The sequence below is a fragment of the Enoplosus armatus genome, chromosome 18 (assembly GCF_043641665.1).
Source record: "Enoplosus armatus isolate fEnoArm2 chromosome 18, fEnoArm2.hap1, whole genome shotgun sequence".
NCBI classification, from domain to species: Eukaryota; Metazoa; Chordata; class Actinopteri; order Centrarchiformes; family Enoplosidae; genus Enoplosus; species Enoplosus armatus.
The window spans coordinates 11609579-11637532 of record NC_092197.1 but is presented as its reverse complement, the minus strand read 5'-3'; the positions used below and the strand labels follow the sequence as shown (position 1 = coordinate 11637532).

The following is a 27954-nucleotide window of genomic DNA, read 5'->3' as shown; positions in this document are numbered from 1 at the left end:
ATCTTCACGAAGATGGCATTAGGAAATACTATGCATCTCAATAAACTGTGAATTAAGAGAGGGCTTTGAATGCATAGTTTCTAAACACAGTAAATCAACACAAATACAAAGACAACAGATAAGGAACTCAATATTAAACTGTATGAACAGACATTTCAACAGGTCTTCTATGTTGTTAAAAGTGAAACTGAGAAAAAAATCATGTCGAACTGGAAAAAAGCAAAAGAATGTGAAGAAACAGTAAAGTGTGTCAGCAGAGCTTTGTGTTTTATATTACAAGACTGCTGCTGCTGTTTCCACACGCCACAGAGAACAAAACTATGTTGTGGGTTCCTCTGAGTTCTGCTAAAGACTTTAACAGCCCTGCGTCTGCTCTACTCTGTTTCCACTGAACTGTTTCTTCTCTGGAATCTAAAAGACAGAAACCAATTTTTCTTTGGTCTGTGTGGGTGAATGCGAGAGCACAGGTGTATAAAATGCTTGTTTGGCTACACTTAGTTATTTGAGTTATGTTACAGTTTGTCAGTTTAATGCCAGAATACCACATTTGAGCAGTGAGGTAAAGCCTGGGCTGAGCTGACGTGAAGTAAGCAAACAGCAAGCATCACAGCTAAGTGTGATAACGTAAGAGACCTGTCAATCAAGACAAACACACACAAACATGCCCCTGTTTAAAGCTTCATACACTCCTAATGGGACAATAATTATCAATCAAAATTACCACCCAAACACACATTGGAGGAGTTGAAACTTTAAAACTGCAACTTGTGAGAAAAAGAATAACGGATCTTTATGGTCAAACTTTAGAGCAAAACAGAGCTTCTAGTGTGGATAAAAATATTATCAACTGACCATGTATTCTGAAAGTGAATACATAATTTACTGTTGTTTTTAAGGTGGATGGCAATGAATGTGTCAAGCAGACAGTTATGATCTGATAAAACCTGATCATAATTTCTCAGTAACTCTCAGCTGTGGTAGTTGCTACTTGATGTTGACAGATACTGTATATAAAAAGGTCTGTGTGTGTGTGTGTGTGTGTGTGTGTGTGTGTGTATGTGTGTGTGTGTGTGTGTGTGTGTGTGTGTCTAACAACCTACATGTGAAGTACAACACTACTTTAGAAAGGGCATTCTTTTCATACCGCCTAGTACTCATGTAAAATGACAGGAGAAGTTATTCAAAGTGGTCGTTGTGCCCAAACAAGTGTGCTAGCTCTGTCACTTCATGTGCTGCTGGATGAGGAGTTGGGTGAGGGACACTATACCAACCTCTTTAGCACAATGTGAAAAGAAGCAGTCTATTTGTGACAGCACTTCACATGTTGCATATGTCAATGTTGTCAACTGTTGAAACAAAGAGTGATCAGATTGTTTAAATTAAACCACAATCTGCACAATAAATCTGAAATATTTACAATTTTGTGTAGCAGAAATGTTTTTTCTCCTGTCTTGCAATTGTAATTAATGCACTCACCAAGCTACTTCCTGGTATGTGGATGTCCACTGGACCAGCCTAGAACTGACTCACTTTTACCATACGTACACACTGTCATTTTGTCATGTAGAACTGATCCTGATTCATAATCAGACCACATATATTCCACAAACCTCAACAGGAATGAAACCAACAATCCCACAGAGCCAAACTCTTATTATGATGTTCTTCCTGAGCGCTATATGACATGAACTGCTAAGCTAACATGACAGATAGTTCAGTGCTTCCACTTTATACTATAAGCTCACATAATACCTTATCACATTTACAGCTGTTTAGATTTAGAAAGACTTTTTAAATGCTGTTCTATTGTAATACTGTATTCAACACTGTAGTAGAGCTGGACAGATAAATCTTCCAGGCCAGTATACATATATATTCTTTTAGTAATGAAGAAATATATTTCTTTCCAAGTGGAAACATAAGGAAGCTTTTATACTACATAGTACTTGTCTCAGAGCAGAATTTATGTTTACATTTACTTGATTTTCTATAAACAGTCTTTGTCCGACATGTGCAAGACCTGGCAGATGTTCCTCTCTTTCTTTCTATATTCCTGTGTGTTTATTCAAGTCAAATATAGATCACGTATAGATATTTGTTACAGCCGTGATGTATGCCTGAGGCCAACACGCTGGTATGTTCCACTCAGCACAGGAACGGCAATATGTTCCAGACGGCCTTGTGGTTCTCAGTCTTTATGTTCACTAACAGCAGACGGAGCTGCTCAAATCTCACACACACACATTTGCAGATGGTTATGGCTGGAAAAGTCAATGATGTTCACTGAAAATGACATCACTTTTTGTCTTCCTGTCAACAGAAAAAAAAGCATTGTTTGTCAGCTATGATAACATGGTTTGTCTTCTCACATGTATAAAACCTAAAAGTGTAGAGAACACGCAAGTCTTTTTGTTGATATATTTTGAGTGAAATTAAATGCTTAAAGTGTTTTGGATTGATTAGAGAGAGATTTTTTAAGACCACATGTAAATATCTAAGAAAAAAACACCCTACAATGTCTGGTTGGGCCTGCTCCAACTGTAACCCCACACTTTAGCTTTAAAATCCAAACAGCCACTGGTACAAAGTGGTAGCAAGAACCAGCTTCAAAAACCACAACATACAACTTGTCACAGGCTTAAACAAGCAATAAATTTAAATTACAAATAACACAACATCTTTACATGTAGGCTAAAACACCACTCTGTGTGTGTGTGTGTGTGTGTGTGTGTGTGTGTGTGTGTGTGTGTGTGTGTGAGTGACTGTGTGTTTATCTCCAACAAGCCAGCTGTGGCGTGACAATAAAAAGGGAAATAAATGGGCAACACATTCTCTTCTCCATTTCTTTTCTCTCACTTGCTCTCCTTTTCTTTTACACTCTCACACACACACACACACAAAATATCATGCTCACACACCCCAGTTGGGTAAAAAACCACAGGCATGGAGCGTCACTGCAATGGAGACCACATGTCTGCGGCTTGAGAGCAGAGTTCCCACAGTACACTGACCCTCTAACTCACACACATGCACACACATGCACACACAGAATATACAATATTAATTCATCTTTAAAAGACAGAAGGACAAACGAGAGGAAACGTCAGTTCATGGAGATCCTTAATATTGAATATTTACAGCTGTGAGAAACAACTGAAGTTTATTTACGTTTTAAAACTATATTGTTTTACCTCTGCTCTCTTAAACTTAAAAAGGGACACAGACAAAACTTTAATTAGGGAATAAGATGTTAAAACAGGTAAATCTTAATGAAAATCCAGCATACAGTGTTTAACCTTCCTTGAACAAATGCCTCTCTGGAAATAACACAGTAGAAAGCGATACGAATGAGACTGAATGGAGCATTTCTGTGGTCTTTATTCTGTTTCAGAGGCCCTCACTATCCTGCCAGGAAAAAAAAAGTCTGGGAAAGAAAGAGTGGAAGTAATAATGAAAGTACATACTGCATCTTTCAGGTTGATGGGACTTTTGAGTTCACACAGCAGCTGGACGGTCTGGATGTTCCCGCTGGCAGCTGAGGATAAAATAAAACAACAGTCAGACAATGAAAAGAAGCACACAGGTATCCAGAGATCATCAGGGTGGCCTAGATCAGTTTGGTTCAGGATTGAATTCAGCAAGAAATGTCTCCAAATTCAAAATTAATCAAAATATAAAACGAGTTAAACATGAGTGGACTGTCTACTTCCCTTTTCATTAAAAAACATGTGCAGGCTTATGGTAGCTTTACTGTAGTATGACACTAATGAGCCATTGCCTCTGTTTTAAAAGTGCAACATTGATAAAAACTTCCAATAATGTACCCAAACAACCGTGTCAACTAACATCAGCATTGTACCACAAACTGAGAGGAAGCTCAAGAGAGATCTGTCACAGTCAGTATAGGCAGATGTTGTTGAAAACATTATTTTTAGAGACAGAAAACGGCAGCCTCATGAAATAATAACCACTGATGAAGTCTGTGAGAATCGTCTCATCGCTCTGAGAGGCTGTTTGGTTTGAATGAAAACCTGCAAGAGTTTTATGGGAACTTTTGATTGAAACAAACTGGGCTGAAATCACGTTTAATCACTTAATTCCAAATATGGTAGGTGATTTCATCCACATAATATTAGAGCTTAAACTTAATCTCACAAGATATTTTCCCACGTCCTTGTCTAAGCAGACTAATCTTCAGTAAAAGCGCTTTTGTTTGATTAACTCTCAGGACACTGAGACACTTACCAGCGTGATGCAGAGCAGCCTTTCCTGAGCTGTCCACAGCATCGACAGGACATTTGCTCTGGAGGGGAAACAGAAACGTATTCAACGTGCAAATTGATGTCACACATGGATTATGAATGACTATGAAAGGAAAGTACCATTGTTAAATAGTCTTAACACTTTTCTATGTCAATACATTTCAGTGCCTGTCATGTGATGAACCGCTGTGATTACATTTAGTCTCCAATCTCCATCAACCTGCTACTGCTAAATTAGTAAATCAATAATTTTTACTTTTTAGAGAGTGTCCCTTTGTCCCAAAATGTGTCCAAATAATTCTCAAAACTCTAAATACCTAGGGGCTGCAGTGGCTTGTGGCTTGAGTATCACTGATGATGTTAGAGGAATTTATTTTCTAAGGAACTGACACCAAAATCTGTTTACCACTGGTGCTTTATCTTTATCTAATTTAGATGATCATACCTATAATTTAGACAACACTGTAAACTCCCTGGATATACATACACATTTGCAGCAAACAATATATTGCTGCATTTACATGTTTTCTGTTCTTTTCTCCCAGTAGTTAACTAGTAGTGGTAACCTGCTACAAATCTTAAGAATATTAGGATTATTTGTTGCTAGTGATAAACAAACTGGTATTATATGGCACAACTTCATGTCTAGTGAAGACACGCATTTGTCAGAACATACAAAACAGTTTGGGGCACGAGGGCAAAAGGTGTTTAGAGCTTTAAAATGTTATGTGACTAGTTTCAGGGTGTTCGACCAGGCAAGTGCGTGTTGCTGAGATGCTGCAGATTGTCATGGGATAGTTAGGTCAGCAGATCAGAGCAGGAAGAGTGTGTGTGTGTGTGTGTGTGTGTGTGTGTGTGTGTGTGCGCATCTCCTCCTGCTGAGATCTGCTGATCTATGGACACATACGCACACAATCAGCAGACTGAAGAAATTAAGCAGTGAAATGGTCTGGTTTCAGACATCTTAACAGAATACAGAGACTATTCAAAGAGTCGGTTTCATTCGGTTCATGCTCCTGTTTTCTCACATTCCTTATTTGCTACACCGAGTATCGCGTCCAAGAAGAAGTCCTGCTGAGTGACTAGATGCTCTGCCATCAAAACATTCATACTTCCATATTTCATATCCACTTTTTGTTGTGCAACACATCTTGGAAACATTTCACTGATCCTTAAATACTGTACAGCCATTATATTAAATTAGATTAGAACCTTAAATACTGTACAGCCATTATATTAAATTAGATTGCAGCAAGTTGTCTCATTGGTCATTTCAGTGCATTAAATATGACAAAGCGATGTTAGAGATACAAATCACAATTCGTAACTTATAAAAGCCTCGTTCACTTTATCCACCTTACCTGAATGAGCTTTTTGCAGCACTCGATGTGATTGTTTTTGACAGCCAGGTGTAACGGATTGAAACCTAAGACAAATAAAGAAAGGCCTTAAGATCTTCATTAGAACAAAGAATTCAGTGACAAATTGGATAAAATGAAACAGAAAACCACAAGTGGCACTAGAAAGTGTGAGAATCCTTTCTGAATTTTCTGTATAAATTTGACTTCAAACCTTTAGCAAGTGCTAAAACCAGACAATGATCCTCCAATTATGTAACACAACAACTTTATGCTTTTCTATTTACAATACATATTCAGAAAAATTATCACATTTATGCAGAAATACAGAGGATTCCCACATCACTACAGTACATACCTGCAGCATCAGTGATTGACAGGTCGGCTCCATGGGCCAGGATGACAGACAGGCAGTCTGTCTGACCGCGTGCAGCTGCCACATGAAGACTAAACACAAACCCAAAGCAAAGAACACATTAGAAACACAGTAATCGTCAGTAGTTATAAAATCAGAAAGAAAGCTATTTGACTCCGACTCCTTCGTTTATAGTTTTCAGAGAAACATTAAAGAGCTCATGACAGTGAAATCAAAACCACGTGTAGTTTTTACACTTCATTGTGTGTTTGTGTGTTTGTGTGTAAGTGTGCAGTCGGCAATCAATACAACCCCTTTCCAGCTCAGCGAGCAGATTGAAAAAAAACACTACACATGCCCAGCCTTCCCTTGGTGTGTGCGTAGGATACACATTCACACACTCTTACACACTCACAACTATGCCCACATGCCTTTCAATCAGGTTTTATCACCATAGAGATACTGTAGACTCCTCCTTTGTGTGTTCTGAAAAGATTGGAGCGTTGAGATCCCAAACCACCACATTCATCATGATTTACAAAGGCTGCGAGTATGCATCTGTATGTGTGTTTCTGTGCTCTAGTCACACACACACAGAAAAAAAGGTCAAGGATGTGAACTACTGGTGGATAAAAGCCTGTGTGTTTGTTTCGGCATGTGAGAATCTGCACATTCGTTTGTTCCTGTGTTTTGATGGTCCTGGCTCTGCGTGAGCTGCTTAACACATTGAGGTCAGTGGGTGTTGTGTTTCAGAAGAAGAAAGAGGTCAAATATTAACACTGAGCCTCTGTGTTATCAACAATCTCGACCGGTGAGGCAACGAGCTCCGTCGCCTCTGCAGAAATTAACTGGCTCTCAAAATACAAAATGTCAGGGAGGCTGAATGAATGGTCGAGAAATGTCAGCCTTTCAGGAACTAAGAAAAACAGACGTATTTTTAGATTGGCCATTCATTTTTAACATTGTGCTGTGGAGCGTGAAAGTACTTTCATAAGCCAGAGACTTGAAAATTTGAGCCTATGCTGTAGAGATATATATGTAATCCCTAAACTGAAAGGAAAACACAAAAATCACCACAACTGGATGTTTCCCTGAAATTGAATACACACACTTTTATTTTACCACAGTCAAACCATTTATTAACACACCGTTGTGAAAGTGTGAGCTATGTCTCAGATAGCACCTAAAGTAGCAGCACTTGTATTTACAAACTGGCGATTTGCACGTTATTCTACTCTGGTATTTAGTTTGCAGCCTTGTCAGTGTAGCAGATCTGAATGTGTCTTTTTCTGTTAGAAGCTGCTTCCACCAGCTCATACAGCACACATCCTACAGAAGCCACCGCAGACTATTGTCTCTGTCTCTGTCAATTAATTACTCTGCAGGAGGCATTTTCAGCTTTAGGCATGTTGTGATTCTGATGTACTTCACCATCCCCAAAAGGAAATTGGGGTCCATTGAGATTCATGTGCTGATTACAGAAAGATATAAATCAATATACCGCACAAACACGCACTAAAAGTACATTTCCTTGATTGCTTAATCTGTACCACAGCCATTTTTCCTTCATGCTTTTGTAGATGATAGTAAGAATGCTCACGCTGATTTGCCCTCGCTGTCCAGCTTCACAGCACTGGCACCTTTCTTGGCAAGAAGTGATGCCACCTTCTCCACCTCGCCATGCTCCACCGCAGCGAGCAGGCGCTCGTCGTTTTTGTTCCACTCATTGACCTATATGGGATGAATTTGTAAAAAAGGAGAGAGAAAATAAGAGATGAGGTTAGAGGAGGTGGAGGACACTACAGTGTAAATCTTATCTCTTTAAGATATTCATTAAGTTATCATTGTGATGTATGTATCCATGGTTTTAATTCTAGGAAAGTACCATATCCCTCGTAATGTATACATAACGATGACAGAATTCATTAGACATTGACACACACATTATCAAATCTCACTCTGTAGCCAAACGACTAAGATGCCCTTAATGTGAGTAATGTGTCTCAGAGGGAGGCAATGTCTTTTTTGGCTCTGCTATGGCCCACACCAAACTTTTGAGACCATATGTGGGAACACACACACCCAAGCAACATCTAATGTGGGCAAGCGCACAGACACACACACACACACACACACACACACAGACACACACACAGACACACACACACACACACACACAGACACACACACAGACACACACACAGACACACACACACACACACACACAGACACACACACAGACACACACACACACATACACAAACCAAATGGCCCCACATTTGTATCACTGACAGGCTGTTCAGATAGAGAGAAGTCAGCTATTGGAAAGCTTCAAGCATTATCTCATACAGAGACTTGGAGTCTTGCTACACTGCACTCTGAGGGCACAAAACAGTAAGCTTTAAGAGCTGTCCACTACAGTGTTTACCTCTGGCCTAAAACAACACTCTAAAAACATATCTACCATTATTAGACAAAAAGAACGATTAACTCATAAACTATAATAAACCAAAATCAGGAATATCAAACTAGGAAAGAAGCAGGTAGTAAATTAATTTGTTTCCTTAACCTGATAGTAGAGTAAAGGGGACATCTGAACCCGTGCACCCAAATGTGTTGGCAGCACAAGTTCATTAGTCAGCTTTCTTTGCAAACACCTCAGCATATTAGGACGTAGCACAGTATTAGATTTGACCTGATAGCCTACTGACCTACACGTGATAAGGTGGTGAACTCTCTGACACCATAAATACTGGTGGTGGCAAACTGTACCCTATTTTAAGAGCAATAAGCCAGCATGGCGATACGTGGTGTAAATAGCCTCTGTGGAAAACACCCAGATGCAATCACTGCAATACATTTTGCGCAGCTGGTGGAAAAATACAGGGCTATAAATCCCATCTGTCACTGAAACAGCTAGGATGACCACCGAGCTCTGCAGCTTAAGCCAGAGCCATTAATGTGGACCAGTGGGGAAATGATAAAATACTAAATTGTTAGTGTTTTGAAAATTGAAAATAAAGTCTGAGATGAGAGCGCTTTTCTAGCAGGGAGCTCTGGAACATTGTTGTAAAAGAATACCCACACACGATCCATGCTTCAAAGCACTGAAGCAAGAGGTGACATACTATTTAGGAGACAGTGTAAGACGAGAAAGTTCTCTGACAGACTGGAAATAACAGTTTGGATATAAAAACACTCTGACAGAGACACGTCAAGAAGATATATGAATGTACCAGGTGTCCTACCAAGTCTGTGAAGAGCAGTGATGGGTAGACTTCACAGAGTATTTCCAAAAATATCAAACACCAGTTCAGAGTTACTACAAAACAAACGCAGGATCAGGAAAAAACGTTCTTTATAAACACGTGTACATTGGTAAGAATCCGCAAATTCGTCATAGAAAACTGTACAGGATACAAGATTTCAATCACATGTTGGAAAATCAGCTAACGATGCAAGTTTATTTTAACTTTCTGATTTCTATATTATTCTGGCAATGGATTTAGCATTAGCCCACTAATCACTAGCTTGTTCATTAGTATCCTTCTGCAGTGTTTCTGTATTTGCAGTGCATATGTGCTGTCAAATTTATGAATGTGTTTTTCAACTTGTAGTGTTTTTTTCCAACATGCAACATATGTGTTGTCAAAGTTTCATGCTATCTCACTGATAGATGGTTGGTGGCGGTAATGTGGAACTGAGCAAAGCAATGCACCAACATAGGCAAAGAAGAAGAATGCAAGCTAACAAACATGAATGTAAACATTGCACAATTTGACATATTTAAAAATTTAGCTTTGCAAATGTTTTCTCTGCAAGAATATACATTTAACATGTTTTTTAGGCCTCAAGGAAACACAATGCATTTTGGTGAGCAACACAGAAACTCCACAGGGCACCTTTAAGTTGCAGTGTGTTGAGGACTCTCAGCCAACGTTAAAAAAAACAACAACACACACACACACAAAATTGTGCATGCAGGCATGTCTGAAAACAACACACAAATGTGGTCATGCATCGATAGGGTTCATTACATGGGCAATTGTGAGTGTTACATTTTATAGCATTGGTGGACCATCTCACCTGACATGTACACCAGCTCTGCAAACATCATAAACATAATCAATACAATTTTATGACATAAAACCCTTGCCTGCCAGGGAAAAGAGCAGAGTAAATGCCATAATTCAAATGAATGTGGTAAATGTTTAGACTGTAATATACTAACAGAATTGATCATTAGACAATATGAATCAGGACCTGGCTGGCTTTCCACCTCTGCTAAACTATTTCCTGGGGGAAACCCAGTGGTCTGGAGCAAAACATTCACAAAAGCACAGTTGGAGTCAGAGAACGTGCATCTGTCTGTCAGTATGACTGGTGTGCTGTGAAACATGACTCAGCAGGGGGTAGCTGAAGCTATAAAGGACACATCCCATATGGTGTAGTGGTTAGGATTCCTTGTTTTCACAGAGGTGGGCTGGATTTGCCTCCCAGTATGCTGGTATGAAAAGTCTCATGATATTCATACAGACAGTCATGTGATCTTCAATCAGCGTGCAGAGCACTGAGGCAAATACTAAAAATAGGTACACTTAAGAGACGGCAAAGGAACTGAAAAGAAAAAGATGAATATACACAACTGAGGCATAACTGAAGAAAATGGAAAGAAATCTGTCTGTACTTAGGAACGTATCCTGTGTTTCTGTTTCACAAAAATCTTCAAAGAAGATGTAAAAGGAACTTCGAGGGTGGTTTGTTTATATTATTCAACACAGTACCCAGTAATGTTCTTATCATGTTTTGTGGACATCAGGAAGGGTGGAACTTCGTGCTGTAATTGAGTGCCTTTGTGATCCGGAAACAGCAGCAAAACAAACCCACTCCTATACATGACAGATTGAATAACAGGAGGAGTCACATCGTGCAGATGGGGGGGGGTGTCACTTAATGTAACTTCATTCAGGCTACTACTGTTCAACTTAAGCCTAAATTGTATAGTGTGCACCTGAATAATCCAGTGATTTATCAGATCTCAAAAAGTACATCATGACAAACTCACTTGATGTTGTAGCTGAATATGTTTTTATACGTTTTCCACACACTAGCGTGCAGCGGCAATAGGATCTTCGCCCATGATATTGGACATATTGGTTCCTGGTTTCCACTGAAGCAGCAAATATTTAACTCTTAGTATGTTTATCGTTAAGATGTACCCACCCAAGATTTACAAAGAAACCCAGAGGAGACAGAGCAGAATTGCCATGAAAGACACTCAACCACACAAACCTGTCCAACCTAAGAGGGCAGTAAGAGGAGTAACCTGGCAATTAGAAAGTTAGAGAGACGAAAAACCAGAAACAAGGTATGAGCGAGTGGAGAGTTTTAAAACCAAGGTCTGGGGATCTGGGCACCGTATATTTTCTTGGTTCAGATCTTTGTACTATCATTAAAAAGACTACCAGTAAGACTAGACAACCAATTCTCTGTATACTCGCTTCAGTAGAGATTTGTTCATGCTGTCGTTGGATGTCCATTGCTTTGAATCAACTGAAAATTTAGAGCAAAGAAAAGGGCAGGAAGGCTCACTACCCTGTGGCAAAAGTTTCACTCCAAAAGTATGCAGCTCTTCAAAAGCTTACCTCATCTGAACCTCCAGAGTAGAGAGAACATTCCCCTTCTTAAAAACATGTATTGTTATTGTTTATCACCATGCCATTCATTATTACCAAAGGGGGTTTATATGACAGAGAAACAACATCTGCACAACTTTGTGTACTTTAAACGTTTCACACATCTGCGTCTCAGGAGTGCACTTTCTCCAGAGTTCATGATTAATTTCACTCGTCTCATGTTGAGTAGGACTTCCTCTTTGTGCACTGAAGCATCACACCGGTCACGCTCGACTGCAGCAAGGAACAAAAGCAGAAATACATATCTAGGGCTGAAAATAATGATTATTTCCTGCCAATTAATCGTTTGGACTATAAAACTTTAACAAATAGTGAAAAATGTCCATCACAATTTCCTTAAGCCCAAGGTCATTTCATCAAAACCCAAAGATTGATTCTTTATATTAGTGTAAAAGAAACATCTCCATCCAAAAAGTACACAGTTGACATTTGCAGTGAATGCTCCGATCATGGTCTCATTAACAATAACTGCATGTGGGAGAAAATCCTGGAATGGACTTTGAACCCCGACCAACACTAATACCCCCTACCAGCACTAATAGAAAAAATTACAGGGGAAACACTGATGTACTGTATCGCATGATCCTGCCTAATGGCCTCTGTGATTCTAATAGGTTGAACAAAAAGTGAAGGGCCGTCACGATAGAGCAGCATGACACCGATAGCATGAGACTACATTGTAATGGACAGGTTTAAGTGGAGCGGAATGCACTGCTCCAGTTTCATGCCGCATACACAAATAGTGATGTTGCAGGGAGGCTGATGAAATAATCATGTGCTGGCAGAGATGGTACAAAATCAGTACAGGCCTCAGCTCCAAGAAAAAGTGATTAAACAAAGTGTATTTAAAAGTTTTCTAAACCAAAAAGGGGCACAATGCAGGGAAATGTTGCCTGTACCATATGCTTGCAGTGCACCAACAGGGGAAAATATCTTCATGTCCTTAAAGTAAATGACAATTTGTGGTGATTCCTCGTATGCATATGAGCACGCAACAACAAGAGATTAAATCGGGTAATTTTTTTTGTTTAATGTAAAATTATAAAACAAGTACCTCAGACATGGTTTAAAAGCATTCCTGAGTTTAAAATATGGCTACTTGCAGTGGAAACAAGTTGTGAACACAATATTGACATGTCGACATTTTAAGTTGATAGCAAACAGTTGCTTGTTTACACATCCAGTAGCAACATTAGCATTCATTTTAGAGTTGTGTTTCTTATCACCTGACAAATGCAAATCCAATATTCACTTACTTTTACCTCTGCTTTTGGTCTCTACCAACTCCTGAGAGAAGTTTCTGGCTCTTTAGCTGCTAAATGCTCCACTGTGTTCACCAGCTAGTCGCTAACTTTGTCTGTCTGCTGTTTTGTGCGAAAGTAGTGTACAGTGGGTTTTTAGAGCTTTTTTGCTGCAAACAGCTGCTTGCGGCAGCATAACAATATTACTAAACAAAAACACTATTAGAGTGGTGAGAGTGAATCAAAACAGTAAGGGCTGGACAGCTGAACAACGAACTGAAACCCACAACGCTCTGTAAAGCCGAGGGGAGCTGCAGATTCAGGTGATAATTCTCTGTAGGTTCATCACTACCACTGATGTCTTTCACATTATCTTTTGATACATTGTTATCATAGGAATATTGATTATACTATAATTAAAACAATGATTAGTTGCAGCCCTGCTTCTCATTATGTATAATCTGGCCAAAACACAGTCAAAAACAGATAAACCAGTCTGCACAACACATGAACTCTAAACGACTTCGGACAATATCTGCTTGTATTGAATACTGAAGGCTTAGCCTACATTGGCTTGCACTGGACAGCATGGGTTTAGCCTACATTAGTTTGCACCAGCAATAAGTCATAGGTCACTAATCCTAAGATTATAAACCACTGTTGGTCTGCGTGTACCACCAGGAAGTGAAAAGGATCTCACTTCCTGTCTTGCTTTCAGTTGTGTTTCCCCGGCTGCCCCCGTCATCTCCAGCTCTGTCTGTCCGCCTGCTCTCTCTTTCAGGTTTTCCCTCTCTTTCTGTTTCTAGTGCTGCGATAAGTGTGTTTACAGTGGGATCAGGGTGTGGACGGTAGTGTTTGTTCCCTCTCTGTCTTTAGTCCGACACTCATTAAGACACAAAGAGTCGACTGATAACACTAAGTGTTTCCTGTTTGTCCAGGCCTGAGGCTGGCTGCAAGGACGAGGACAAAGGGCAGAGAGCAAGAGAGGTAAAGAGGGAAGGAAAAGACAAAGCACTTAATGAATTGGTAGAGACATGCTGAGAGACAAAAAGAAACAAGTTATACAGTTATATTCTTCATCACCTCCCTCCTTGTGCCTCCTCCTCTCCTCATATGTCTCACAGGTCTTAATTTCTCTCAATTTTTCTCAAATGATGGAATCACAACTTCAAACATCCAGTCATTACTACAGTTTTAGAATACAGTGCAAAGCAAACAGATGCTCATCAAGCGTGAGTGACTGTTAACCTAATGGTTTCTGCATAAATATGTCTGTTCAGAGTGCTTTTTCTGCTTCTCTGAAGTTCCTCAGTTATCTGAAGGAAAAACAAACTAAGATCCTGAAACAGGCATTCCTACATTGTAGAGTTCAGCCACTAAGAGTTCAGGTGGAGTTTGGCAGAAAAACATTTACTTTAGATAACCTTTAGTATTTCCCTCGAAAACGCACAAAATAACATTTTTATTGATCTACAGATAAAAAAGTAGTTTGTTCTTTGATCTTCTGGGTAGTCCTGTTTGCCTTCACTACGTTCTAAATTAATTAACTCAAAAAATAAAGATGAAGGAGGGAGGCTCTACTGTTTCAATGCAGATGCTTTAATTCCACACATAAAGTGGTAAGGCTTATGCAACTAATTTAAAACTAAGCTTGACCTGATACGTAAAGAGGAGGCTGTTGGCTCGTTTGTTTGTCATCGAACTGCATCTGTGACTTTGTGTCACAACTCTGGTGATACTGAAAAAGAAAACTCATGTTAAACAAATCCTTTCCCAGGAAATCTAAAGATGTGAATGTGTTCAAGCTAAAACCAGGACTATGCATATCCACAGCAAATGTTATAGAAATCCAGGAATCACTTTTCCAGATGCCTAGTGATGAGTTAAAGTGTTGTTTAAGGGAAATTTGACTTGACGGTGGCACCAAAATCACTGGTAATCATACTCTGGGGATGAAAAGTAACCCTAACACATTTCATGGTGATCTGGGCCAATAATTGTCAGGAAATCTTGCTCTGGAAAAAGGGAAGTAAGAGACTGAGTGAGGAAGTGTTATTTCTAAAGATAATTCAAAGAGAGTCCAACTTACTAAAAGGCTAAAACATTGAAAGGAAATAAAAACAGACCAAGTCAGGTCATGTCAAGTAGAAAAGGAAAAAAACATCCAAAGCAGCACAAGATTATTAGGATGGAAATACAGGGAAACTATATTAAAGTCTTCCTCACTGGCTCTCGGAGAGGTGGCTGAATATAACATGAACACACAACACAATCCACTGATCCAGTTCACACACTAGATTTGTCTTTTTTGTAAATGAGAATTATGTTGTCTATGGGATTACATGCAGAGATGAAAGATGAAGATAAATACACGCAGAAAGAAAAGTAGGTTAGATGGGAGGTAAGACACACAAACAACATAAACTAAACTCCAGAGGGGAATAAGCTCTATACAGGTTACAAGAATATTCTTTAGAGGAGGGCAGACAGGAAGTGAAGGAGAGGATGGAAGAGTGAACAATGTGCAGAACAAAAAGGAAAAGAAACAATGAAGGAAATACAGAGATTGACGCATCTACAATATCTTTGCCCTTTGATCAGTAGTGGCCGTTAACTTCAAACCCCTTATCTGCAACAAAGCAGATGCTCAAATGTCCTCAAACAATACATCCTTTCTGTTGGGCCACAGCTGAAACCGCTTACTGCCCTCTGTAGTACACAGACATCAACACACACACACACACACACACACACACACACACACAGCACAATAGTTTACTAGACTCTGAAACTCAAACCCAGAATAAGAGAGTTAGACAGAACGGTTAATCAAAGACCAGCTGGTTGCTCTCATAATGAAAGATGCTGCCATGTATTTCACAATACTGCCCAATCTGAACCGCACATTTAGATAATGAATCAAATCACGAGATCATTTTTCTCATTTGGCAACTTTGTTTTAGATTAACGGCATTTATAGTGGCACCACCCTCTCCCCACTAAATGTCTTTTACTCTCAAAACTAGTGAACGTTGGTATGGTCAATATATTGTCCATATATGAACATCAACCAATGGTGTATGTAACAGAGTACTCACGTAATCGAGTCATCGATTGAGCATTGCACTCCTATTGAACTCCTGTTGGATTTACAGTGGAGCAAAATGATCATAATTGATGTAGCAGAAACAGAGATATTGTCTTTTTTTATATATATCAAACATTGTGCAACTCCCTCTGAGCCACAAAAGGCTTTATACAACTTTTTTTTCATATGTGCAGTAGTACTCCCGAAAACCTGTAAACAGGCTTTGATGTGTAAAATCAGTGGATTTCCAAGTTGAATGGCACCCCTATTAATATCCAACGTCTGCCAAGGCTGCTTCTTTACACCAAATTTGCCAACATCCAAGACTGCCAAGGAGAATATCTGTACCCAACATGCACTGATGATGAATCATTTCGAAAGGTATCAAGTAGCAGTTACCACATAAATGTATCTTAGATCATAGGTCTGCCATTATGTGATTAGTTATAATTTGTAACACATTAATATGTTTACAAATAATATGCAAAAAAGGACGATGAGGTAAAGCAGTGCTTTGAATAGTACCTCTAAGTTCTTATTTCAGTTATGTTTTAGCGTTCCTCCGGTTGTGTTTATTAATACTGAGAGTCATTCAGCATTTACTTGGATTTTAGTTGGACTGCTAAATGCAGTGTAGTGGAGACATGCCTCTCAGATGGAAGTGTTATGTATGTCAAATAAGCAGCACACAGTATTTCAAAGAATAAGCACTTGAAGATTGTTCTGTCCCAAAGGTGGTAAAACCATTTATTTTTTACTAATAAGCTAAAGATATGATGTGGTCTTGGTAATGTTTTAAAAGTCTCTCTCTCTCTCTCAGCCTTTACACTGTTGACAGGGCATCAACACTAAGGCTTTACTGAGAGGGAAACAAAAAAAACTAAATTGTCATCACGTCATCCATCAGCCACCCTGGCCCTCTCTTCACTTCATTTCAGTATTGGAGCTTTAATAACTCACATTAGTCGACATTTCCCTTTGACCTCTCTAATTACCTCTTATTTTACTGCTGCTCTAGTGCCTCTCTCATAAACAACTCGTGTAGTTACAGGAACACTACGAGGCCACCATGACTCTAGCAATAGACACCCATTGTTCCCATGCGCTCATTCACAGATGCTGTGAAAAGCATCAGTTAAACGTGTACAATTACCGCCAAGTTAAATGTTCAGGCATTGTGACAATATACAGTATATACTGTGTTTTGTTGTGCATTATAGACAGCCACCTTGTTAGAGAAAAGGAAAGCCTACGACATGCGCATGATCTTACTGCTGGAACTTTTTACATACAACTTATTACACAGTTCTTTTCAGTGAATGTACTTATTTTAAAGCTGAAGGACTGATGCATTAGTCCGGCATAGGACATTTATGGGTGCAAGAAGACCTCCAGTAAAAAAATAGCCCTCGTGCAACACTTCCTCCTGACACAAATAGCCTTTCCTGCCCTATAAATAAACACTGCTGGACTTGGAAAGCAACCAGCCTCATTACGCTCAAGGGCTGCACATAAAGTCAGTGGAGTAGGGCAAAAATGATCCCTGACGTCAGTCAGGATAGAGTAGTTCATACACACTCACACACACATCAGTCAGTGTACCAAGAGTCAAAGTAAAGAAAAGTATAAAAACATATATGTTACACAGTCTCATTGATCATTCTGTTGAGCTCCAAAGACAACACATCTGAAACAGGAAACCGTGTTTGTCTGGCAACTCTACTTTTAAGTTGTGTCCATAAACCTGTCTGTCATGTCCATCACTTAAATCATTACACAGAACTAAAAACATTTTTGCAAGCAAAAACAGTTCTCGGAAGTACACTGCAAATCAAGCAGGCCAAAAGTCTCTCATGAAGGAAAGTTCTCATAGTTTTTTCAGGTGAACTGAGCCTAACCCTCACCTCCATCCATCTCCTAGCATGAATATTGTTCCAGTTGTTCAGCGCAGGCCAAACTAAACAACCCGTCTGAACCAAACTGGGGGCGGGGAGCCTGACTGGCCTCCTCGCCCAAATAGGGTTTCTCTCCTGCTCACTGTCTTCCCCATCATCCCCAATCTCTCCTCCTTTATCCTGTTCTTGTTCCTCATTAGTCCTTCATCTTTGTCTCTCGTCTCATTATTCTTTACAACTCCTCCCCCTTTTCCACAACCTTTCAACTGAACTCCCCAAATCCACTTTATCTGCATCTGTGTATCTCTCTGGTGCCGCCATCATTATCAGTGATTAGTTGCGTCTCACACCTTCTTTTCATCTACATGTAGTTCTGAACCACGTCAACAGACATGTCAGTCTGGTGAGTCATGCTGCACTGGGTGTACAAGAAAGAACTTTAAAGTCATACTGATAAATACACCTTCAGCAACAAATTCTCAGAACACAAATACATAAAGTAGCAGACAAGCACCTTGCATCACCACCAGTGTCCTCACACCCACACCAGAGAACAAACAAGCCCATGCACATACACGCACCCACACGTAAATGAGCATGCAAACACATGCACAGATACAAGGATCACACCCGCCTGCTTTTACCATGCTCAGTGCTTCGTGTATTTGCTGACAAGCAGGTTTTCTGGCTGCATGTCTGTAGTTCATGTACACAGGCGATAAGGAATAAAGAGATCCCATGGGCAGTTCCTGCTTTAATTGGATCCATGTTTAAGCAGGCTCTAAGCCATTTTCCTCTGCCTTTCCTTGGATTAATTTAAACTAGTTCAAGTCAGATTTTTTTACATTCTTTTAGAAACCTTTGTGGTCAAAATTAAGGGTGAAACTTTAGGATATCGAGCACCATGGCTAGTGCAACCAACATCTAACTAACCATGGCGACTGAAGTAGCAACATAGGTGGACTGGCCATCTGCACGCTACATAAGCTACTGTAAGCAAGACTAGTACAAACACAGAGAAGATACTCTTCATCGTGAGATCTAGCCAGTTCAACAAAGGAAAAAAAAATAACATTTACTTTCTGCTTACACCTTTTGTCAAGATTAAAAAAAAGAAGCTGGATCAGAGAATGCTTGAAAAATAACTTAAACGATTAATCAATCATCAAACTGGTTAACTGATAAATTGACCAATCATTTCAGCTCTATTTCTGTTCATGCTGCGAGGTGATCAAGTCGGGGGAACCCTAATTAGGGCTGCAACTAATGATTATTTTCATTACCAATCAATCTGTTTATTTTCTCGATTAATCGATTAATGTCAGAAAACATTGAAAAATGTCCATCCCAGTTTTCCAAAGTCCAAACTGACGTCAGTCCAAAACAACAAAAAGAAAGGCAACACATCCTTCTATTGCAGAAACTGGGACCAGAGAATTTGTAATTTTGCTTAAAAATCGACTTCAATTAACAGTCAATTAACAAAACAGTTGCCAATTCATTTTCTGTCGATTGACCACCTGATTAATTGTTTCTGCTCTAAACCTAAACATGCATGTGATTGGCTGGTGGCTCGCTTCTCCTCCTGACAATCTTGATTAAATCAAACTGGTGCTGTGAACCCATTTCATCCTGAATTTCCCTTCTCTGCGTTGGCCACACATGTATTTTTACATCAACGTTGACACTCTGCATTTTCTCTAAGTTGGATGCAGCTATATTTTCTGAATAAACAGTATATCTAGAGATAAAATACTACAGTAAGTGTGAACAGGCCCATAGTTATCCCTTGGACTGCTGCTCTATCTCCTGCTGACAATTGACAACACAAACACACACCCTTCCTCCACCTCCTCTCCCAGATTAATGCCGGGCCGTCCCTGAGATTTTACTGTCACTCCCAGTATTAATACCCTTTCACGACACCCAGCCAGAACAAACCAATCCATGCCAAACCAAGTCAGACTGGGCCAAATCAAACACAGCCAAGTGGAGATACTTCAGCTTCAGTTTTAATAGAAACCTTCTATAATTGAAGGACAGCTTCATCATTGTGTTACTATATAATGATTTTTATTTTGTGACTGCAGTTTGTTCTTGCATGGACAAACGTTTTTCTCTAATGGCCATATTTCCCTTGATGTACTAAGAAGGAGGGGAAATATTATGGTTTCATATTTTTAACCACACAGAGCACAATGCATTATTAAGAAATACTTTCAGATGATCAGCATGTGATTTTCTTCGCAGTGCTGCTCCAGTTAACACAGCAGACACATTTCATAACTCTTGATAAGGTGGACTCCATCTCTCCAATATCAACATAGCTACATTTAGAGTCTATACATTTTAATAAGTGCCAAAAATACAGAAAACAGTAAATGCACTGTTTAGTCTCCAGTGTCATGCAGCTCAGATGAATTGAAGCCATGAAACAGCTGTGTGGAGTGAGAGGAGACAGCATAATCCACAATTCATCCATCAATTAGACACACAGAGACTGGGTGACAAGGGGGGGGGGGGGGGGGGGTGCGTGTCTGTGCATATGCTGTGGATACTCGCCTATGCACATGGATGTGAAAGTGTGTGTGTGTGTGTGTGTGTGTGTGTGTGTGTGAAAGTAATCCTGCTTAGTCTAGCAACTGGGGGAGCAGGTTTAAGTAGTGCGACAGTATGAGGGGCTGGTTGAGGGTTTAATACTAGAACCACCATCAACAATAGAATACATGCATAATAACCAACAAAGACTGTGTACGTGTGTGCATGTGTGTGCACGACAGCACAGCCAGTAAGTAATTGGGGGTTGGTAGTAAGGGGCTGAGAGTAAGATAACAGTCTAAGCAAATTAACTAATTTAGAGCAGTTCTGCTCACACAGCAGGGACAGAGTCGTTAATGTGGTCTCAAAGGGTCGATGCACACGTCAAGATTTAATTAAGATTTCTCAAACTAATTACACATGACAGTTTTTTCCAACATTAAAGTTGTTACAAGAAACCCTCAAGAAAAACGACTGTGTTTTTAGAATTATTTTCTACATTATAGCAAGGTTTTTTGCATTGTTGCATCTTTTTAGGGCTGGTTATCAAACCTCAATAACTTCTTGTTCTCAACCAAATGTGTCCATTGCACTATAAATTATAAAATACCGAAAGCTGGAACCGTTTGTTCAGATTCGTAGTCTTGTTAACTTATTCTTTGATTAGATAGTTCCTGATTTAAATCAAAATGTTGTCAACTTTAGATTGTATTTTTTCCCCATATGCACACATAATATATTTGAATACCAATCAATCTTCTATAATTGGCTGAATTGAATTCATATTAAATAAGTTCTAGTTTGAACACAACAAAGAGAACCATTCTTATTGACATTATCAGTGTAGGTCACAGAAAAACCATTTCTGACAGCTGATCATTCAGACATGGCTGAAGCAGAATGCCTGTAAGTCTCTCTGTGGCTGTTCGCCAACCTCATTCCCAGAAACCAGATTACACCGTCTGCTTGTCTTAAACACTGCTCGCTCACACACACACACACACACACACACACACACACACACACACACACACACACACACACACACACACACACACACACACACACACACACACACACACACAACCTCCCTCTTGTTTGGCCAAATAGGCTTAGCTGAAATCATCCACAAACGAATCCCAAAATGTCAGTGATGTATCCCAAAGGCATATTCAGACAGACGCAGACAAACAGAAACAACACTCAAATACAGACACAGAGTCTAGCAGACAGACATGCAAACATTTCAGAACACACACATGGACGCACACACACTTAGAAGAATTCCTCTGATTCACTTTGACCTTGCATAACTACACACCTGCTCACAGAGTCTGATAAAGCAACACTGGTGTTCCTCCCTTTGAGGAACTGGCATGCACAGAATTTTGGTGGACAACTTTTATGTGGAAAAAGCCACAAAACAGCCACGATGATCCCAGTGTCGAAAGAAATACTGTTATTACCACTGCTGTATAATCTGTGAGAAAATCACACATTCAGCTGTGTTCTCATTTAATCTTTTGTGCAGCAATAAAGCTGTTTAATATCAACGTTGGAAATTCATGAGCATAGGGGTGTAGGCGGCGTTTTCACACTGCTTAGCCTTACAGTGCGTTCTCAGTGCAGCATTTGAGAAAGCCGATCTACTTAACCTGGTGACACATTCTGCTGAGTCTGCCTGGCTGTACAGCTTTAAGCTAATTTTCATGATATTTCTACAGCCAGATGTTTTCATATAACAATCAAATATACTGGTCAAAAAATAATTACAAGAATACCAAAAACATAATGTGGCAGGAAAGTTTGCACTCTGCAGCCTCCTGACGAGTATTACACAGTACAATGGCAAATCGGTGCATGTGTGGTGTGCAATCAGAGGATCACACTGATCACACTAATCTTCACACAACCTGACCTTCACATCTTTCCTATCAGTAGGACTCTTTTCATGTAGCGGTCTGACTAGGAGCCGTGGTGCCAGTCAGAGTTAAGATCTGACAAAGATAACGTTTTTTTAGTTATGTAACAGCCAACCCTACAAAAAGGACCCATGTCTTTCAGTGCATGACCCTTGAAATAACAACCACTAACAACCAGATATCTCAAAGGCACGAGCAGAAAACAAAGACAGCAAAACACAAAGCACACAAGAATTTCAGTTCACCACAGTGTATTATACAATCTGTGCTCAATATAAAACCCACAGCTCAACCACCAATGAACGAGTCCTTATCTCAGTCCATATCTCAGCAAAAAACTCCTCTTTGGGATCCCAGCAAGCAAACAGAAAATACTCCATACAAAAGCTGGCCTTTAGCTCTTCATGATGTGGAATAGAAATCATTTAAAACACCTGTGCTTTTCCTGCTGTGACAAGTCAAAATGTCGTCTGTGAAAAAGCCATTAAGAGTATGATGTGGACATATGCATGTTGTTTTCTCATTCGTCTATAGCCATGAAAATATGCAATCACGGTTTTATCAGGTCATATCATCCAGCTCAACATTTAGCCCTTAGACTGTCTGTATCATATTACAGTAACAATACATCTTATTCTCTCCTCCAGTCCCATTTTTAACATGTCTACATTATTTAGGCCTCAGTTCACTGGGCTGGAGGAGGATCCTCAAAGTGAAGATTTGACACTAAAACACAGATTCCATTACACATAATCTGGAAACGTCTTGACTTCACAGAAAAGCTATTTACAGAGGCATTAAGTTTCTGTTATTTTGTTTAAAAGATGAAGGGCTGGTTTTGGGGGGAAACATTCCTGCGTAATCTGTCACTGACACACAGCCTAAAATAGAAGCAAGGAGATATTTTCTGTCTATTACGGTTGTTCAGGGTTTCTATAAAAAGCAATGGAATGACTATTGGCTCAGAGGGTAAACATGCTGCTGGCCTGTGAGAAGTTTTTTCTGCATATCTTAATCATGACCATTAATTTTAATCACCATGTGTGCACTACAATGCTGGCACTGTTTTACCCTCTGCATAAAAAAAATGAGTGTGTGCTTCACTGAAAGCACTTGATTTAAAAGTATATCTATGGATCTTTCTTTGGATTAAAATAATGCATTATTGCTTCACAAAATATCTAATCTCAGAATTTAGTTTGTTATATGCTTTTCCAGAATGCAGCAGAACAGAAATACACTGTTTTGAGATTATAGTACATAATCAATACACACAGGGTGAAATACATACACTGTGGGTTTAATACTGACTTGGACGATGGGCAGGGCTTCGCATTATAAACGAAATGCACAGAAATAAACTGCTTTTACAGTCATTTTATTATATAATGTGTATGCACATTATACAGTTTTAGATGTTTGACTATGACTATTGAAGCACAGTCCAGTGGTTTCTATCAGTATCAAGTATCATATCATATCAATACACAGATATGAAAATGGGGATTTACTACAATTAAAAGACAAACAGAAAAATTATTCGACATCCAAGCAATCAAAGTGCGACAGTGTATGTGGGTGTGAGGTCTGCAAAGGCATGCATGACTGCAAATGGCTTCAGTCGTGTTTCTAAGCAACATTCACATCCACTGCTCTTCCCTTTCTCCTGTCATGCCGCCTACGTCTGGATATTTCAGTGAGGGCAAGCATTTCACTCCAAAAGCATCCATCTCAAACAATTTACAACTCCTGCTGTAACAATACAGGTTTTGAGTGGAAAACAACCAGGAAAGGTGAGACTGCCACCATCCATTTTACACACTTGGGGAGAAACTATTGTGACCTTGCAGTCCAACGCTGGACTCCACATTTTCTAGAACAATGGACACTATTGTACTCCCCCACATAGCTGACTGAATTTGCAATAATTTACTAATATTAGGCTGTGGGTCCATGTAAAATTGCAGTCTGTTAAAATCAGACACTAGAAATAATTGTTTTCCACATTTTCTACTGACATATATTTGTGTCTGTATTTCTTATCAACACTGTTCTTCAAGATGATCTACACGAGGATCTCTGGTGATTTGATTTTGCTCTCCACTAGCAGAAGTCTTGCTCTCTACACATCCATGCACTAGTTATGGCTTGCAGTATATTGAGGCTATAATTGAGTAAAAGCAGGGATGTACTCCACCTAATTCTTCGTCTCTCTCTCTCTCTCTCTCTCTCTCTCAACAGAGCATACCATTTACCCAGAGCTCATCATCCTGCCCTGCCACACACTCTTAATCTCATGGAAACTGTCAACATAAACCAAGTGTCTCATATAATTGGCATTCTTCTCTCCATTCGACCAACTTCTCTACTTCTGACACTCCCTCTATCCCCTAAAACGCATCCCATTCATCCAGCAACCCTCCAGATTTTTCCTGTCTGGCGTTTGGCTCTATGTCATTGCGGTCTCCGTGACAACAGATGAGTCAGACGCTGTGGAGACGCCTCACTTCCTGTGAGTGTAGAGTATCTTAGACCGAATAAATGACTGAACCAAAATAAAGAAATTCCTCCCTAAAGACTGATTCATAGTCAGCAGGATCCAATCCTCACTTGGAGCAACTCATCTGAGGATATTTGTGGTTTTGTAGGATTGATTAAAAAAAATTCACATCACGTCACGAAAGTACAATCACCTTCAAGTGACTCAACATGTCGGTATAAAAGTCTGTGTCATATCGCTAACACCATAAATCATAGTTTCTGAAACTCATGACCCTGTTTTTAGGTCCCAAAGTTCTCATGACACCCACAATTAGAGCTGACAAGTTGTCATGTGAAATTGAGCATGGCACTACTTTTTTAGTTTACAAGAGCACAGAGAAAGCTCAAAATGGATTGCACCAAGATTATGAGTCAAATCTATTTATTTTAGTTTTCAAACCTATTTATTTTCTCTTAAATAGCAAAATATCAACAAGCCACAGGGTGCTGCTGACCCCGAGGTTGAACAAATCTGCCATAAATCATCCCCAACTGCTACAGCCGTACATACACAGACACTGACTCAGACATGCAGACACACACATGTGCACACACAGCCATGAACATATGTTGGAGTACTTACATCAGTTTTTCTAAACTTGGCTTTGAGGCTCTTCATGTTCAGTCCGGTCCATGCAGTCACTCACTAAATCACTCAGTCAAGGCTGTGAAGAAACAAAAAACACAGATGTTTGAACTCAGCCTCAGAGATGTTTGCTTCCATCTCAAAGTGTTTCTGAAAAGACTAAACTACCTGACTCATCAGGTATTATATCCACACAAGTTACAGTCAACATGAGGTGTAAATGTGCAGCACGGCAGCAGGGAGTTACAGCCTTAGTAAATCAACATTGTTCTAATAAAAACTAAAATATGCTGTTTATTAAAGTCTCACCAGCAGCATGACTTCTAGTGCTACAGTAAGTGACAAAAGCTAATGTGCAAAACGTTTTCATATTGACTTTGATCATAGAAGTTTATACTCGAGCTACTATCCCTCTCCAATTAAAGTGTCGTTTTGGGAATGAACTTCATACCACATGCAATTCCAATTTAAACCTGTTGCTGGAAATGGTATCCGGCTTTGTATTGTTTCCTATAAAGGATGTTTTAAATCACCACAGATCCCTTGGGCATGTCTGGTGACTGTATTTTTTGCACCTTAACTGCCTCTAGCAATTTACAATTTTTCATGCCTGAAATGACCTTGTCAATGATTTACCCCAAAAATATCTTTGTGAGCATTCCAGTCAAAATTAGTCTATTTCATTATTATTATTTCCAGGGTTCTCTGTGTCTGCTTCTATTTCAACCATGAGCACCATGTGAGCAATTTGAGCCTCTTTGCAACGATTGCTGCCAGTTAGGTCCTGAAGGAACAATATCTAAAAATGTGTGCATTCATAAAGCATAAGTTAGAAGGAGTTATTCAGATGAGTTCTTAAGTTTTACGTGGGCAGACACTGATGTGTACTGTAGGCGGGTGCATCAAGGACAGCCATGTCTGGGCTCCTCCAGCAACATTCAGGCCATTCAGATTATTCACCAATAATTTCCTACCACATTCATAAACAAATATTCATTTTCTGGGGAGATTTACTGTAAAATATCAGCCGACCATCACTGCAAAACAACAATGAAGTGGTGGTGGATTGTGAATCTCTATAGAAAAATGAGCAGAGATATACAAATCTGTCGTCTCACTGTTGGACAGCAAACTTTCTATTAGAGCAGGAATCATGTCCACTGCTACCAACAAACAGCTCAGAGCACAGTTTATCAAGTAGATACCTGTGCATATTTGCATGCTGCTCCTCAAACAATGGAAGTTATGTATGAATACGTGCACAAATATGAGTAAAACTGCAACTCGTTTAGCACAAAAAGTATCAAATGCGCGCGACGTGTATCATTGCACACGAAACACTTGAATATCAGATTGGACGCTTTGTAACTGCGCCGCGGGTCTGCCCAGGAGCCGTTTCATTCACTAAGACTACAAACAGTTAGTTGAGAGGCTTTTGTAAAAAAAAAAATAAAAAAAAAACCCAGCCATCATTTCCACCAACAACTACTTACATGATGTGAAATTGCCGGACACACTTACCCCGCTATGTCTCGGGAGTCGCAGGAGGGCTGGACACATAAAAGAAACTGACACACAACCGCTTTTTGTGCCAAAACCAGATTAGCTACCGAGCCGGCGAGAAAACAGCGAGCCGTTGTTGAGCTAAGTCGAGCAGGAGAGTGCATAAAGGAGGAGAAAACAGTGCGCCCCGACACACTGGCCCGACTCGGCACGCATACATTAAAAGTTGAGCTGTTCACGGACTCCTGCCTGTCTCTCGCTCGGGACTCAACTCAACTGCTGTTGCCCGGTTTAGGAAAGTGACGTCACTCTCCCAGTGCTCTCGTGACCGCGGCGAGCGAGCCCTCTTGTGTTCTCCATTGTGCCCCATTCATGTTCTGGTTAAAGGGGTATTTCCCTCAAAACCACACTCACACAGCTAGAATAGAAAACATTACAATAGAGTTGAATCCTTCTTACTCTTTCACTGACATGACTTTTTGCTAATTCAGCACAGTGTAGGCTATATGTTTCATTTATGATATATGTTATATGTATGCCTTATGTTGACCAGACCCCTGAACTCCCATGACCCCCTTAAAAATGGTTAGCTATTCATACACTTAGGGTTAGGGTTAGGGGTTTAGGGTTACCTAACCCTAACCCTCATACAACAAACTTCTATATAGAAGGAGCTCCAATATCACATATTTCAAACAATGTAAATTACTTTCAATTACAACTAATAAATTAGTCTGTGTGTTTTGTGTTTTCCAGCATATTAGCATTGCACCTCCATAAAGTTGGGGGACTTGCAAGACACATCTTTTTTAATAAGAATGGTCAAACTTAATGCAAGATAGTCCGACTTTTAGTCCCCATGGGCCAAGCTCCAAAAAGCTGGATCATACATTTCCCACAATGCATCGCAGACTTCATAAAGCTCCTCCAGAAGACACTATTCAACTGTTTTTTCAGGCTGTGATAGTG

The 27954-nt window shown here is 39.7% G+C and overlaps 1 protein-coding gene across 1 annotated transcript in view; it reads right to left on the bottom strand.

Annotated features, from left to right (window-relative positions):
• Positions 1-27027, bottom strand: part of rai14 (retinoic acid induced 14) — a 36743-nt gene extending 9716 nt beyond the window's left edge. Inside the window, exons 1-7 of the mRNA XM_070924402.1 lie at positions 27004-27027; positions 25480-25561; positions 7576-7706; positions 5979-6067; positions 5624-5688; positions 4246-4303; positions 3465-3535 (exon numbers count right to left, since the gene is read on the bottom strand). Coding sequence (XP_070780503.1) covers positions 3465-3535; positions 4246-4303; positions 5624-5688; positions 5979-6067; positions 7576-7706; positions 25480-25515 — 450 coding nt within the window. The 5' untranslated portion in view covers positions 25516-25561; positions 27004-27027. The remainder of the gene's footprint in view (positions 1-3464; positions 3536-4245; positions 4304-5623; positions 5689-5978; positions 6068-7575; positions 7707-25479; positions 25562-27003) is intronic.
• Between the last annotated feature and the right edge of the window lie 927 nt (positions 27028-27954).